The 17,302-nt window shown below is 47.2% G+C and overlaps 1 protein-coding gene across 2 annotated transcripts in view; it reads left to right on the top strand.

Moving 5' to 3' along the window:
* The window catches only part of pdzd2 (PDZ domain containing 2), a 34,500-nt gene that overhangs the window by 696 nt on the left and 16,502 nt on the right, over positions 1–17,302 (top strand). For both annotated transcript variants that reach the window (XM_040194801.2, XM_040194802.2), the window contains exons 2-9: positions 8,234–8,587; positions 9,329–9,798; positions 10,977–11,460; positions 14,348–14,493; positions 15,185–15,317; positions 15,934–16,071; positions 16,513–16,612; positions 16,774–16,922. In XM_040194801.2, coding sequence (XP_040050735.2) covers positions 8,468–8,587; positions 9,329–9,798; positions 10,977–11,460; positions 14,348–14,493; positions 15,185–15,317; positions 15,934–16,071; positions 16,513–16,612; positions 16,774–16,922 — 1,740 coding nt within the window. In that variant the 5' untranslated portion in view covers positions 8,234–8,467. The remainder of the gene's footprint in view (positions 1–8,233; positions 8,588–9,328; positions 9,799–10,976; positions 11,461–14,347; positions 14,494–15,184; positions 15,318–15,933; positions 16,072–16,512; positions 16,613–16,773; positions 16,923–17,302) is intronic.

Raw genomic sequence — 17,302 nt, 5'->3', positions numbered from 1 at the left:
TATTCATTTATTTAGTGATCTAGAGATCAATAATTCCCTTAATGAATAAACTGTTGGTGCATATATTTTGAATCTATCCTTATCCAATATTCGTATTGCAAATAAGCACAGATTTGATAACTCAGTGTTCGATTTGCATATTGTTATAAACTTGTGATGGAAAAAGTATTTTATTAAGCATTCAACCAGGGAAGTTTCCTTTGCTCTGTTCACCGTCAGTGTCTCCCTTTTAAAGGCATTTTTCCTCCCTCCTCCTCCACACAGTCTGCTTTCTGTCATGATCCACATTTCACTTTGTTTTTAGTGTGGTGTAAGTGTTGCATTCCTGCCGCTGAGGAAATCTCTATTCAGGGTTTTCCTCGAGCTGCTTTGGCTGCGGCTCCAACCGTGACTTCACTGTGAAATAATGTGAAATCGCTTCTCCGTCCAGGCTGCACTGATCGCTGCCAGCCTGCCGCCCCAGGAGCCAGGCCCCATGTAGTTAACCAGAAGTAGTGGATGTGCAGTCTGCAGGAGCCTGCGATGCTCCGTCTGCATCCTGGCGGAAATATGGGCTCTAATTTCTACTTTAAAGGAATGCTGTGGCAACGGTCTACTTCCACAGTAGTATGATGTCTAGTTCTTAGAGATGTTCAGGTACCGTCCCTTAACCTAAACTCACGTATTCAGTGACAGATCCCAAACCACTGCGATGAAACAAATATATATATATATATATATACTGTGTACATATTTCATTTTACGGGTGCTATATTCTCCACTAGCACCTGCCTGGTCTGTACGTGTTACAACTTCAGACGGGAGGGAAGTGAGACTTTTTGCGATGGATGAGTGGAGTTACCTGTACAGTACATTTCATATCATGATGATGATTATTATTTGATATATATATTATATTATACTGAATCGCCTGTGAGGGTGAAAAAAATAGGACTGTCAAACGTTTTATTGCTTTTTTTCTGATGCTGAAAACGAGGCTGATGTTGGAAAGCATCATTATGCAGGGAGGAGGTGATTGGTGACTGAAACCCTGACTACAGGAGAAGTTCTGCTGAAAGGTTTTCGTGGCCCTGGATGACGGGCTTATAGAACTAATGCATTCTGCCGATGCATGTCCATTTAAAGCCAACTGTCAGGTGTCTCGGCAAACACTGAAACTGGTTTTATCAGCTGTTAGTCATCCCTTCTCTTATTTAGGATAATCCTTCCTAATATGCCTTCAATGGGGGAGTTAGACGTGTCTTTGCAGTAGACGAGCATTCCGGTGCTAGAGAGGCGGGCAGACGCAAGTTCCTACAGGTACACAGAGCTCGAAGGGGCGGTCACGTGACCCACAAGCACCAGTGCGTCCTGCGCTCCTCTTGTAATAACATACTCCTCCACCATGTTTTTGTCTGGTATTATAAAGATCAATACACACGTTATAGTATTTGGTGACGTATCAATTCTCAAAAACACAGATGCAAATGCAAAGATAGACAGAAAGTGTCTGAAATAGCAAAACAAAGTGCATCGTTTACATGTGATTGAAGAGGGACCCGTTGCACACAACTACCCCGAGAGACCCCACCAGGAGCAACTCACCTAGCGCTCACACTAGCGGCGAGTGTTAAAATATCCCCTCACATACAGTATTGTATTAAATTGTCACATGCACACTACACTTGTGACATTTACACAGACACGGCGCGGTGAAAAGCCCACCCGATTCAGCCTGCTCGGCCCCCCTGCACACAGCGCACAAAAAAACCTGCTGACAGCAGCTCACCGCGGCCTGAAACAATAAATATCTCTAATCCCCGTCCAGCCGCAGAGCCCAGAATCTGTTTCACCCCCAGACAAACCACGTCCTATTGTACATGATTTTATGACGACATCATCACCTTTTTCAAAGAAAAGGAAGGAAAACGCTGATTGGCGTCACATTTAACTAACATCACCGTGACTCGGATTCTGTTGGGTGAAACCCGTCAGATTTAACTCCGTGCCGATGGCTCTTTTCTCCTTTGCACCGTATTTAAATTGACACAAGCTGTTGCCTTTCAGTCCCCGACATGGCGATATGTTGCTTTGAGTAATTCCATGATGGGAAAGTAAGCCGTGATCACGCCAGTCTCCTTCTGAGCTCATTCAGACAGATCCGGATGTGGCCGGTCCTTACCCTGAAGGCTAATGTCCCTTTTAATGATTGCAATTTAGTGCAAGCCAACATGGTGATATGGCCACTGTGAGCCATAATCTTCTACGCAGTAAATATATGAGGAAGACGGTCCACATCCAAGCTCCATTGTTAAGATGACGTCTTCATGTCCCATTTGAGGGGATACCGCGTGCAACAGCACATGCTTTGTAAGGGCAGCGGCAGTAATAAGTTAAAGTAAGAAGAGTGAGGTAACTTAGCGATCGTACGTTCTGGATCCGACCCTACATCTCCTATAGTTGGACGTGGCAGGTAAAAACTCGTAGGAGGAGGCACCCTGATCAGATGCCCAAACCACTTCAACAAGGTAGCAGCGGATCAGGCCGTCCCTCACCTGTTACCTGTTCAGGTTCACGCTGAAACTTTGGCAGGACCAAATGCACTTGGCTGGCAAAGTCTAGGTAATTAATGATAAACACTGCGTCCTATCCAACGCACACTGAAAACAGCTCTCACTCTGGCCACACGGGGAACAGATGGCCTGATAACCCATCGCCAGTAATCCACAGAAGACTCCCCGGGAGACACTAATGTCAGCTTTATCCATGTCCACAAAACACATGTAGTCTGGACCGGCAACCCCCCCCCCCCCCGAAAACCCTCTGCTGGTTACTTGAACAAAGCCCTCTAGTCCCACAAAAGAGAAACAGAAATCGACACCCAGGTGCACCAGCACTGTCACAGACCTCCAGGAGACGTGGAGAGTTGTTAGCGGAGACCTGCAGCACCTCAGGGTGAACCTCCTCTACACCCGGCGCCTCGCTGTGGAGCACTCGTCAGGAATATGGTGAGGCCTCACCCCGCCTCTTTCTCAGGCTATGTGTTGATGGGGTTTGGAGGTTTGGACTGAGAGGTTCTTCTGCCCTGCCGAACTCAGCCTGAGCCAAACCCTGCATTCTCTCATTGTCTCCCAGTTTGCCAGAATTTCCGTGTGGTCTACCGAAAGTTCTTCTCCATAGCCTCTCCCGAACCCCACCCACACTCGGGTATTTGCTTCGGTGAAAGCCACGTTTGCCCTTCCAGCACGCACAATCCCCCGCGATAAAGTGGATTTTTGTGGAAGGGTGGACAGACTGACTACTTAATACTACAGAGTAGCTCACCCACTACTCACATTTACTTAACATGTTGTTATCTTTTTATTTGAACGCTAAAACTAAAATTCTTCCCATCTACTGGGGGAAACAAAGTCCTTCACAGTACTAATTACAGTTGCTGATGATTTTGTTTGCATTAAAAATGAGACTATCCTGTAATGGTTGGCTTAAAAGTGACTTATGGAAGTGTCTGGACCACAGTGGTCTACATAAATGGTGTTTCTTCCCTTTATTCTGTAACAATGGGACATTTGGGATGCATTGGGGCATTTTGTAATCCTTGGCCATATGGCGGTTTGGGTAAGAGCAGGGTAGAGGGGGAGGGCAGGGGCGAGACATGTAGGTCAGCTTGAAACATACAACAATAAATGGGCGACTAATCCTCGTTGTAAAGTGGAGAAATTTGCTCACCCAAGTGCTCACACCACCCAGTGAGACTTTTCTCTTTTGCCTGAGAATTGAATGATGATGATAGAGGTGTATCATCAATTCAGGGATAATTCCATAAGTCTAACCACAATCAATTGGTGTCCAAGGTATAACCAAACAACGGAGCTGGAGAGCCTACCTGCGGGTTTCCATCGGCTCCGACGGCAACAGTGAATCTATTAAAGGAGCCCAGTACGCCACTGAGGGTCTCCTCCCTTGGGAGTGAGCTGGCTGACGTGCCCGTGGTAAGCCTAGGTTACCTGTAGTCATTGTTGGTCTGTGGTCATGAGATCCGTGTGCTTACTGTGAAAGGTGTGTGGGAACCCAAGGAAGCGTGTTAAGTGAGAAGTTGTTTGTGCAACCTTTTCCCTGACAGGTCAAAAGCCGGTTTCCATTCAAATCTGCGATCGCGATCCCACTGCAATTTGTGTGTCTGCAAAGGGTCTTACGACAACACCAATGTTGTATTTATTAAAACCATAAATGTAAACATCAACTTCTGTCAGCCAGTGAAATTGGCTTTTCCCTGGTGGGCTCCGATGGTGCAGGATCACAACCGCGGTGCATCACTTTCATTCCCGCAGTACAGACCAGGTGAACCTAACTACAGGTGTGAATGTGAGCCTGATTGAGCCTGGCGGTGTGCCTCTCAGTATGAGCTGGAATTGGCTCCGGCCCCCCACAGATGATGGATGGAGACACTAGCAGAGGATGAGATGAGACAGTGGACGAGTCCTGCTGTGAACCTCTAGCAGAATAGACTGCAGCTCCTCGCTTGTGTTACAAGAGTCGGGAAGTGGGCCGCGGATTAGAGCGGCGGGGGAAGGGCTCCGTTTAGAGGGGTTTAGGCAGTTACTGGAAATGTTGTGTTAATACTGTTGTTGTTTAGCTGTCAGCAGTTGGACTGATTCTTCTCTCTGTCTGAAGAGTACAAGTGGAAGCCTGAAGTATGAAAATACCTCCTTTGCACTCGCTTTCGTTCATCCTGCCAGGCTCCACTTACTCCAGGCCATTGAATGCACCTGATGCATTTGGGTAACTGCTGAAAACCCCTTTCCCATTTGCAGTTTAGCAGTTAGTTAGTTAGTTATGCCAATAACTCATTGTGCTAGCTAGCTGTTAGCTATCTAGCAGCTAACACCAACACATGGATAGCTCAGCTCTCAAGCTGCTCCCTTGGATTATACGATAAGGTGATACAGAGGTAATAAAAACACTTAACTATATTCTACGACAATAACCAGTTCCATCATTGTATCAGTGCTCTATCACTTAGTTACCACTTCTGAGAGGCTCTATGTGCGGATAAAGGTGGTTACATTACAGGTCATTTAGCAGACACTTTTATCCAAAGCGACTTACATTACACTTTAAACCCGTGGCTTTTACACATTTTTGCCCAGGGAGCAATTAGGGGTTAGGTGTCTTGCTCAGGGACACTTCGACATGGAACATGGGGAAGCCTGGAATCAAACCACCAACCTTGTGCTTCCCAGCACACCTTCTCTAACCCCTGCGCCACGACGACCCCGATGGTTACATCCAGCGCAGTTAGTAGTTACACACAAGACGAGCTCAACTTTGGCTTTTTCATTTAGGGTTTTTCTGCAGAATGCGTCTAATGCATGGCACTCAGGTTTTGATCCTTCCCAAATGTGCCCTGGTTGTATTTACCCGTTGCCATCTGATAGCCGATCTGATCCATCTATTCTGGGTTCTAGTACATTAGCCGCCTCTGTGGGTTTGATGTATTTCACCCAGGTGATTCAGTTTGGTAGCTCGGCTCTGCTCAAGAAGGAATGAGCGCCTACAGTTTATGTGGAGGTCACAACGTGAGTTCCCTAGTTCAGACTGAGGGATTCTTAGGTTCACTGACCCAGAGGGAGATTTGATCTCACAGCCTATACAGACCCTGACCCTGACCCTGACGCTCAGGATAATATTGGTTTGCTGCAATAACGATCCTCCCGTGTCCACACTAACATAACCACATTGCATTTAGAAATCCCCGTTATGAATTTAATCTCTCTATTTCTCCTTTTTCTCGACTTCACCGCATCCTCACTGCAAAGTCAGAAAACAATACCTTCTGATCTCATGTTATCGTGGTTGAATAAATGTAATTCATGGTCCTAGTAGATTCATGCTGGAAATGTTCACGTCTTTCAACTTTCAACTTTGACTGTTGATGGTGATATGCGTCACAGTATCGTGTAATACGAATAGTACAAATCGTAACATTGAGCTTCATTGACATGCAAATTAATAGGACGAAATGAAACGCTCCCATCGTGTAAACGTCTTTAGCAGTTTGCAGGAAGAAGTTTGTCAGTCGGTTTGTTCTTTGAAGCCTCGACTCCTGAAGTTCGGCCCTCGCCATCTTTACTTTTTGCAAACAGTGAACGTGACAACATTTGGAATGCAGAAGAGTGACGGTAGCACCAGGAACCTGTCAATCACTGTAGAGCCAGCCGCTTTATGCTCTATGAGAGTCTAAATGGACCAACATTTACTAAATGAACATTATGCTGTATTGATAAAGATCAGAGGTTGAGACCATAAGGTGTTTACTGAAGGAATAAATCCAGTGAGGAATACTTTTTTCATAGACTTCTATACAATCGGATTTATAATCAGACTTATTTTTACTATTTTTACCATTAGAAGGAGTAACCTTCATCTATTATGCGACTGTACTGTAACTGCCGTCTCCTGATATCCCTCAGCGAGGTCCCGCCACACCCAACCTCCTCGGCCCCCCGTAAACCCACACCTCCTATTCCAGGCCGTGGTTCAGCTCAGGCCAGAAGTGGGCAGGCCCGCGGTGCCTTCAGCTGGGTGTGTGCAGGAATAGTAGAGGCAGATGGGACCACAAAGCTCAACAGTTTATTTGAAGGCCGATCTCTGCATGGTCATTAAAGTGTGGTCTGGTGGCAGCCTGCGTTTCTGTCTATATCGCCCACAGATGTGGCTGCACTCAGCTCTCCGTCTGTAGAACAAGGGTGAACCCAGATTCCTCACTCCACAGAGGAGCCTGCATTGTGTGAAAGGGGGCCCTCAAAGGACTCTCTCGGTTTTTAAGACCATTTACGACAACTGATATGATCACTTTTCAGCCATGTATGACGATAGAAGAAATATTTGAGATTTTTTATCATCCATGCATTTGTTGGTTGTTGATTTATTTATCAGTGGAAAGTGGGGAAAGATTGGCCAATTATGTTGTTTCTGTATTGTACATTTATAGAAAGGGTTGTATTTAGCATCAATTAACTGTTTAAAAAAAAGAACAATGACTCAAGTGTAGTCATGGCTCAACCTCCTCCTGTTAAGGGTAATTGGTTTCAAACCTCCTGGTATTAAATGTATTATTTACTATTATAATACAGGTAGATGAAATCCAGCGTTCTGATTGGTTGAGAGTGAGTCACGGGGCGGGGCGGTACATTATACATTACAGGTCATTTAGCTGACACTTTTATCCAAACTTACATTACATTTTTAACCCGTGGCTGTTTACATTTTGGCCTAGGGGTTATGCATCTTGCTCAGGGACACTTCAACATGGGACATGGAGCAGGCGGGGCTCAAACCGCCAACCTTGCGTGGGTTTGGTGGGTCTGATGGGTTTGATGGGTCTGATGGGTCTGATGGGTTTGATGGGTTTGGTGGGTTTGGTGGGTCTGATGGGTTTGATGGGTTTGATGGGTTTGGTGGGTTTGGTGGGTCTGATGGGTTTGGTGGGTTTGATGGGTCTGATGGGTCTGATGGGTTTGATGGGTTTGGTGGGTTTGGTGGGTCTGATGGGTTTGATGGGTTTGATGGGTTTGGTGGGTTTGGTGGGTCTGATGGGTTTGATGGGTTTGGTGGGTTTGGTGGGTCTGATGGGTTTGATGGGTTTGATGGGTTTGATGGGTTTGGTGGGTCTGATGGGTTTGATGGGTTTGGTGGGTTTGGTGGGTCTGATGGGTTTGATGGGTTTGATGGGTTTGATGGGTTTGGGGAGCAATGAGAGCTTTCGAAATCGAACTATTAAGGTGGACGTCATGAGCGATGTGAATGAATGAGATGGTGCGAGATAGGGCCTAACAACTGTTACATTATTGGACGATAAAGTACAGCCTTTCGTACCTTATTGCTTTAATCACATATTTGTAACCCATATAGTTTTCACTAGGAGCCAAAACAAAGTTTGACTACGGTTTTATTCTTGATTTTGCTGAATTTGTCAGATGGCTTCCCTGTTTATTTTGTTCACGAGACGTGTGGTTTCATTGAACTGCAACCGTTTAGTGGGACTGATTTCCAGGAAGTCGTCTCCATCGGGCCAGTTGTCCTATTGGAGGTGATAATCAAAAGGAGAAGTGTGTTGTGCACATGTGCCTGGAAGATTCTATGTTGTCAAAGAGGTTCTGGTTAGCGTCACTGCCATGAGCGGAATAACACGCTATAAAACGCTTCCTGTCACACTGCTACTACAGTAATGCTCATGTTGTGTTCTCTTTAGGAGACGGCCTGATGCTGAAGACACCACAGCCGACATTAGTCCAACATTTCCCACGTAGCCTCGTCTGGACATCTCTGAGTAGAGTTTGTTAAGCTCCCCTGACGCCCAACACGTCTGGAGATGGACCTGGGGCTATTGTCCCACACCGGTTCCCGTGCTTGTGGCGAATGTTGGAGGCATCAGATTGACTGCTGGTGAGGGACACCCCCTCCCCAAGAAGCCCAGGATGCCAGGATGCCCATCACTCAGGACAACGCCCTCAGCATCCTCCCCCTGCTGGAGAACTGGCACGGGTCTCAGAGCGCCAGATCACAGCAGGACCACAACCTGAATCGAGAGAATTCTGGCTGCAAGGTACTTGGTCCCATTTAACAACGACCCCCCCCCCCCCCTCCACCCCCCCAGATCAAGTTATGTCCAGCAGATCGGGTTCTATAAAGCTGGAATGTGATGGCTTCCTCTCCCGTGGGACTCTATGCCCCCCAAAGCACTGCGTAGATGGCTTGGTACGGTGCTAATGAGCGGGTCAGACTATTACTACAATTGCATTAAATGAATTGATCTAGGCCTAATAGCTCTGTGTATGTCAAATGGATTTTTTTCCAATTGCATGTATTTGAGAACTTTTTTAAAGACGCACATCGTCAGTAGCAACCAATGGACCAGCTTTAAATAAAAAGTACACGGTACATCTGTTTGTTTGGAGCGGACATATTAAATATGGACAATAAAAGGTACAACAACACGGATGGTCTGTTAGCCAAACCAAAGCTTGGTTTAGTCCATGTGGTTTGTGGTTTGCTGAATTGGCCGTTGCCAACTTTGAATACGGCCGTAACCATCTTCACTTCACATATTTGGGCTGTGAAGGAGTGAAGTAGTTGCAGCGTGTACAACTTGGCGTATTAAAGAAACTACATGTTGAGAACATAAACTCATCGTTTACAATGTTTACTGAGTCAAGGGAGAATTTATGTATGTTTCCCATAAACTTCTAGCTGTAAGAATGCAATAGGTAATATGTGTAGTTGAGAGCTTCACATCCATTTTCCATTTACTAATTGATTCCTCTTCTTCGCCTCTGTCTTCCTCCAGCATGTGGACCAGGACGCCGACCACAATGGGGAAGTGGACAGTGTGTGCAGCAGCAGCAGCAGCATCAACAGTGTCAATGTGGACGACATGTCCCTGTGTCTGGCCGCCATTCAGAAGCTGATGGAGTACATCGACTTCAACTTCACGGAGGGGGACCCAGCCCTGTCCTCCTGCAGGGACGGGCTGGACGTTGAGGTCCACGCCGTGTCGCTCAGCAAAGAAGAGGGCGACGATGGGGGGTTCGGCCTCAGTTTTGGGAACATCCCCATTTTTGGGGATCCCGATGGCAGAAAGAAAGGAGGTCCGAGGAGGAGGCGGGACCAGGGCCCCATCATGGATGTGGGCTGCATTTGGGTGACGGAGGTGAGGAAGAGGAGCCCGGCGGCCCGCTGCGGGGGCATCAAACTGAGGGACGAACTGCTGTCACTCAACGGGCAGCTGATGGTGGGAGTAGATGTCAGTGGAGCCAGGTAAGACCACCGGAGTAAAACCTGCAAGGAGCAACCAAACCCCCAAGGAAAACATTTCACAATGATCAACTGCGGCATGCAGCTCATTGATGCTGGATCATCTTTTTTACACAACAACGGCCAATTGCCTGGTTGTATTTGATGTTAAAGGGGCGGCTCCTACCAGCGTCCCTCAACTATCGGGCTCTTTACACTCAGCACTTGTTCCAGTATGTTCTTCTCAATGTGTCAGGCTGTGTTTCTGAGCTAGTCGGGGTTGGACCTCTGGAGCTAGCTTCAGTACGTGAGCACAACATGGACTACAGTTAGCGCCTCTATGCTACGCTAGCTATTGAAGGTGTACTCAATGTCAACAAATCCTGGTTTTGCTTTTTGATGATCGTAAACGTGAATGAAGACCTGCCGGCTTTACTGGGACTGTGATGTTCCTTCATTTCACTGACTTTGCCTCCATGTGATGTGAGGGCCAATGTTACACAGATTTTCTGTCTGTCTTTTTTTGTTTTTTTCTGCTGGATCCGTTGGTCATCGGTAATGTATCCTTCTAGCTCAGTGTTCTCACCACAGCTGCTGTGCTACACATTGGTAATTTGGCGAGTGGGGATAGGGTGTGACTGTTTGGACGGCCCCTGAGACCAGAGCAGGTACCGAGGGGGTCTCAATGATTTCAGCCTTGTTCAGAGGTGTCATTTCAACACAGACTAGTTCCCCTTCTGGTTCCCTTCTCCGTGATATGTTCGTAAGTCCTCAGGATAACACACATGCATAAAACACACGGTATAACAGCATTATTTCAAACCATTATGCCATTATTTAAAGGGTTGCATAGCAACACACCGAGAAGGAAGACTCAGCATGTGGGAGACGTTTGTGTCCAGCCATTTATTTTCAGCCCATGATCACTTAAACAATTAGGTTTGTGGAATAAACCTCTCGTTTTCCTCCATCTTGAAGACAAACGTCTCCCATGTGGAAGCCAGAGCCTTGGTTTTTGTTCCTCAAGTTAAAGCGTTCTCGTTTTCTGAAGGGGTTCTGGTGCTGTGAGGCATTACCTTCAACAGGCACCACCAAAATCCACACGATGGAAAGCTTCCATACGAGAAGTTGTTGGGTGCATGAAGAGGCAGCCTCCCCCCAGACAGCATTGTCCCATCACTGCTTTTTCCTTTCTTGGGCAGTTACCTGGCTGACCAGTGCTGGGATGGAGGCTGCATCTACCTCATCATGCTGCGGCGAGTCAAGCGGAAGGCTCCCCTCCCTCCCTGCAACGCCAACGGCAGCGCCGGCACCGCTGCCATCGACGACCGCTACGAGGACCCGCCGCAGCGCCGAGCCGTCCCCGAGGCCTCCGACGCCTCGGCCAACGGCATGCGCACGCGCAAGTTCGGCGTCATATCACGGTCGTCCTCCAACCGGGACGCCGAACCAAAGGGCTCTCGCCGCGACGGCCCCACTGCCTTCGCCCCCGCCGACGCGGCAGAGGACCCGGGTCGCGGCCAGTCGGCGCACGCGCTGCCGGCGGGGAGCCCGGACGCCTCTCCTCGGGTGCGGGGCGGTGGCCAGCGGCCGCGCGGCGGATGCACCGCCACCCTGCCCGCCAGGTGTCACAGCCAGCTGTTGGACAGCAGGATGGATTTTTTCAGCAGCGAAGCTTCAAGCCCGGTAAGACACGGCGCCGGTCTGTGAAGATGGGCTCAAACGTAAGCTTCAGACCCGCTGCGAGTAAGAAGTCCGGGCCGGAGCGGACGTTTGCTGCCCCTCAATGACCAGAATAATACAAAAGTGAACCGATAAGTCCCTACGATGGTCACCAACACAACAATGATGGGTAGTGAGCTTTCAACACGCGTTCTCGCCGCCCGGCACGCAGCACTGTATGAACGGAACCACTATCCATGGTATGCACCCATAGGTTGCTGTGGTGAAATTAGAACATGTGGGGGGGGTTCAAGGGTTAGACCATCCTCTGCTTTCAAAAGCTCTCTTCATTTAGTAAACGTGAGTTTACGCCCTCCATTGCGTTAAGATGACGGTCGTCTTCAGGACAGCATGACGGCCATTTGTCATAACAAGACATTATGGGTCAGTTTGTGTGATTGACAGGTTTCTACGGTTACCAGAGGCGCGTCCTGCTCGGCTAATTAATGAGCTGCGTTCAAGCTCTGTTCAGTAAAAACGTTTACTGGATTGTATCCTTTCATAAATGATTGAATGTTTATTTGATTTAGAATTTGATATGACACTTGAATACATCCAGTTGTTTAATTAAAGGAGATATTTTAACAGCAATATAAAGTAGATATTCCAGATAAATATCTGGAATATCTACTTTATATTGTGTGTGCCTTTATTAAACTAGATTTTAACAATTAATTTCCTAGTAATTTGAGGAGAATTCTGACAGTAGATGACAAGAGAATATCACGGTGTATGCTGACTTTGCAACTGTTTTACTTATAGCTAGTGTGTCATTATAATCAACCAGATTACATTACATTACATGTCATTTAGCTGACGCTTTTATCCAAAGCGACGTACAGTAAGTGCATTCAACCATAGGGTACAAACTCAGGAGAACAAGAAACAAGAAAGTGCAATTTCCTCAAATAAGCCAATTTACAATTTGCTATAGATGAGTGACGTTACAAGTACAATTTAAGTGCTGCAATTTGTTAGTCTTTAGTGGAGGTAGAGTGTGAAGAGGTGTGTCTTTAGTCTGAAGATGTGAAGGCTCTCTGTGGTCCTGGTGTCTTCAGAGAGCTCGTTCCACCATTTCGGCGCAAGGACAGCAAAGAGTCGAGACCTAGTCGAGTGTTTTGCTCTCAGTGAGGGAGGGACGAGTAGTTTTGCAGATGCAGAGCGGAGAGTGCGGGTTGGGATGTCGGGTTTGACCATGTCCTGGATGTAAGCTGGACCCGATCCATTCACAGCATGGAATGGATTATTATCGGATTCTTCTTGCTCTCTTATTCTTGTATACAATGTAAACAATTTAAGCTCCTTAATAAAGCAAAGATTTCTGTTTGAATTGATTGATTAAATAATCGGTCGAATACTAAAATAATTGCGCTGGTGTTTAATAATAAAACGTATTACCTTATATTTAGGATTGAGGTTCATTATGACTGAAACTAAAAGCATTAAACATTAACTGTCAGGACTGAATATTTTGGGGAAAGAATCCACGAAACACGCACATTCTAAAATCGGAACCATTGTGTTCTTTTAATCCTGTTATGTAAGCGCTTCCCTGGAGACCACTCGGTGATGACGGTCATTTGAAGAGAAGCGGCATCAAAGCCTCCTCCGCCTCGTTTATTTATTAGAGGGGCGTCTCCTCGTGCACATGGAGGGGTGATGGTACGCCACTAAAATCTAACGTACGTTGATATGAATAAAAACCTGGCAGAGCGTGCTAAACATGGCCCAAATACAGAGAGTAAAGCTTTATGAGGTCATCACACATGGATTTATCTCATCTCCATGACAGCTGTACAGAGGGGTATGAGTTGTTACGATATGTCAGGCGCTCATTTCAGCCGTCCAGTGAGTGTAGTTGGCAGCGATTGTTGATATTGTCGGACCCAAGACAGTAGCAGAGCCAGTGAAGTACCCAGGATCCACCTTTAAGCTCAACACCAACACACGGTGCTGGTAAAAGCAAACTTTGGGTTCCTGGGGCGGGTCCACAGCTCCGTGTACAGGTGCAACACCACCCTGCAGCGACGGGACAGTGGTTTAACGTGCACGTGAGTGGATTGAGGCGCACAGCTGGCCTTTCCTCCCAGCACATCAGGGGGATTGTTAATGGAGTGTCGTGTTGGTGAAGATGTAAATCCTTTTAAGGCCACAAGGCCTCACCGTCGCAGATAAGGAGAGTAGTAGCCCCATGTTAGTCTCCAGGTTCAATATGTTAGCATGTTAGCACGTGGAGCCTCTCGGGAACATTTCCCCCACTAGTTTTTGAGATGTGAGTGCAGATTAAATGCAGAGTCAACCGAAGCTCAGGTTGTGTTTTTGCCGGCAATGAGGGAAATAACCATATTTGTAATGCAGAGGAGTGTCGCAAACAGCCCTGGTAGCAGCAGCGACCTGTCAATCACAGTGCGGCTGCCCTAAAGCGTACGGCCCATTTGACTCTAAATGGAGCAACCTAATAAATGCACATCACACTGTACTGAAGAAGATGTTTCCAATGTTTACTGAGGGAATAAATCAAGAGAGAAGTAACCAGAAGAGACTCACCCTGCAGCTTTAACAGTCACTGCACTGTAGCCTGCCCCAAGTGGACATAAGAGGTACTGTCGCTTTGGGCAACTCTACAATGCTTTGATTTTTAGACCCTATTGATGCTTCTTGATTTAAAAGACAACGATATTGGTGCAGTGGAGGGTATTCAAAGAGTCCAAAGACCTTTTATTTAAATGTTTCTTCTTTCTGGCCAACAGCTCACTGCAACCTGATCCTCATTCCCAAACTGACCATTACCTGAGCTTCTGCTGGGCTGATTCTTGCGTTGTTGTGACCTACTGTGTGTTCGTCTCTGTAGCCCAGAGAGGGCAGCTACATCTGGAAGATGCACATGGTGAAGGGCGAGGAGGGCCTGGGCATCCAGATTACAGGAGGGCGCGGCTCCAAGCGCTCCCCCCACGGCATCGTTATAGCTCACGTGGAGAAGGCGGGCGCCATTTACAGGTACGCTCAGTCCGAATAGTGTCAGGATGTGTGTGGTGGGACACCTAACCCCGAAGTGCTCCCCAGGCAAAAATGTAAAAAGCCGTGGGTTAAAAATGTAATGTAAGTCGCTTTGGATAAAAGCGTCAGCTGTAATGTGATGCATGTGGCCTAAAGGGGATTGTGCTGTTCACTACGTTCACGTGCAATAATTGCAATCCTTTGTAGCAAATGTTGTAATCACAAGTTTTCTGAATGTGCTCCTTTGTATGGTTTTTACATTTCCAGAAGCATAAGATGCAACGATTACTATAGCAAGTTTGTTTTGTGGGCATTAATAGTGGTCCACAGTGTCCTACAGCTTGATACTTTCTTGGAGACCCTTTTTCACCCGTTTAAATGAGTATAAAGTTGTTTTCTTCTCTCATTGTATTATATATTATTTTTTACGTCCCTCGCCAAGGAGCTCATAGTTCAGGCCTTCAAGTTTTGTTGGTTTTGTTTTGAGTTTGTGTATTATTTGTAGCTCTTTTTAAACACACGCCTGGAGAGCGTTTCCCACAATGCCTCTCAGTTTGACCGTCTGAACGCGCCGCCAGCTTCATTTCCTATTTCGCCATTATAGTGATGTCAAGAAGTGCAGCGTTTGTGTGCGTTTGTATACAGCATGATGTCTAATGGCTGTGTGTTCGTGTGTGTCTGTGTGTTTAAGGGACGGACGCCTTCAGGCCGGCGATGAGTTGCTGATGATTAACGGTCAGTCTCTGGTGGGTCTCACTCATCAGGAGGCGGTCGCTATCCTCCGCTCCACCTCTGGGCTGGTCCAGCTGGTGGTGGCCAGCAGGGTAGGTGCACACACACACACACACACACACACACAGGCGAAATGTTGCTGTGGCCAAAGCACCACAACCACTCACAAACACAGGTGACAAACTATAACTGCTTTGAGTGTAAGATACGGTAAAGCATAAAAACGCCGACTACTACCGACGCGCGGCACTAGACAGCTCCAGGTTCAGCACCATGGACAGCACTCACCATTGTAACTGGATGGGTGAGAACACACACAGAAAACCCACATGACCACCTGCACCGCGTGGCACTTCTTCCAGCTGCACCAAACGACATGAAACGTATGATGACGCCACTGAACGCTCCTCTTTTCCTGCAAGGCATCGCAGAAGACAAGAGCTGTGGAGAGAAAACGCTTTCTTTTTGGACAATTTACTTCTCGGGAAATGATGACATGAACAATATTATTTTCATATTAAGACTGTTTTATGCTCTTGACTTGCCCGAGGACACATCCACAAGCGGGTTAGCAGAGCCTGGCATCGAACCGACGATCAATGAAGGGTCAATGAAGAGATGCTCCAGCTGTGAGAACAGCTGTTACAAAATAAAGTTTATTTGCATAAATGAAAAGGAAATCTGAATCTTTCTTTTGCGTCCTTGCAGGAGGAGTCAGACGTGGGTTTTGAGCGCTTCCCCTCCACCAGCCTACCCGACCTGGTCAACACCTGCAATTCATTGTCCTCCCTGTCTCAGACCGCTCCGGCCTCAGACTGCAGCCCCGACCCACACCCCCCCAGCCTGGTACTTAGTAACTCAGTGGAGCAACATTGTACTCTATCGAAGAAGAACTCATCATTATTTACTTATTATCATGTTTACTGAGGGAATAAATCAAGAGGGAAGGAACTTTCTCATAGACTTCTATAAAAGCGGAGCAGTCGCCCCCTACTGGAAAGAATGCAGGTCTAAAGCAGATTTCCTAGCCGAAGAAGCCCTGTGGTATTGTCAATCGGAGGCGGTAGGGTGGGTCACCCATTGCTTGGCTCCCTGGGCCGGATGTGACGGAGGCATCAGGGGTCGAACGCAGTATATTCACTGTTCAACCAACAGGACGTGGGATGTTATCCAACAAAGGGCCGTGTGTGTATGAACAGACTACTAGTGGTGTGATGGTACCAGACAGCAGCCAGTGCATATTTGTTTAAGAGCTGAGGATCCCTGCACCTTCTCTCCCTGTTACAGCTGAGTGACCTGGAGAAACCAGAGGGACAGAGTCATGGCGACGCACCCAGAGGATCCTGCTGCAGCCCCACGTCCATGAAGCCCGGCAGTCGCTCCCAGGGTCGGTGCTGCACTGGGAATGTTATTTCAAATTAGAAACCCTGTGTTTGCCTGTAACAGCGTAATCTCTTTGCTGTCTATTCATATGGGTGGATGGGGGAATAGAATTCATGGGTCAGTATCGCTCCCAGAGATTAAAGTGATTCTCGTCTGGTGGCCCAGGAGGGTGCAGTCGCCTGGAGTCGGTGGGGGAGGACGATGAACTGTTGGTGGGGAACGGTGTGAGCAGCTGTGAAAGGACGGAGAAGCCTCCACCCGGACACCGCAAACACTCCTTACCTCAACAGCTGGACACCGCTGGAGTGAGACAGGTCAGCCAACGCCTCTTCTGCTATCATCACCGAAGACGGACATATACAGATCATAAAATCTCATTTCCACACCAGATTGAGGCCCAGATACCCAACGACCTTTGTGTGTGTGTGATGACGAGTTGTAGTCTTATTCTCTAAATAGCAATCACCGCTTTTAAGACACTGCAAAGCCTCGAAAAATTTACGAGGAGTATCTTCTGTGATCTCTTGAGTCCTAAAGCAAAACGCCAATGTGTCTCAAGTTCTCGTAGAACCGCAGACCTTATTTTAGGCATCTAACCAGAAACACATTCACTCTGAAATGCGAGAACTGGAGGTGGAAAATAGGAATTGATTTTCTTTGCAGCCCTCAGAAGCATCTGCCTTAAATAAAAACC

Source organism: Gasterosteus aculeatus, chromosome 13, assembly GCF_964276395.1.
Source record: "Gasterosteus aculeatus chromosome 13, fGasAcu3.hap1.1, whole genome shotgun sequence".
NCBI classification, from domain to species: Eukaryota; Metazoa; Chordata; class Actinopteri; order Perciformes; family Gasterosteidae; genus Gasterosteus; species Gasterosteus aculeatus.
This window is presented reverse-complemented; position numbering and strand designations above follow the sequence as displayed.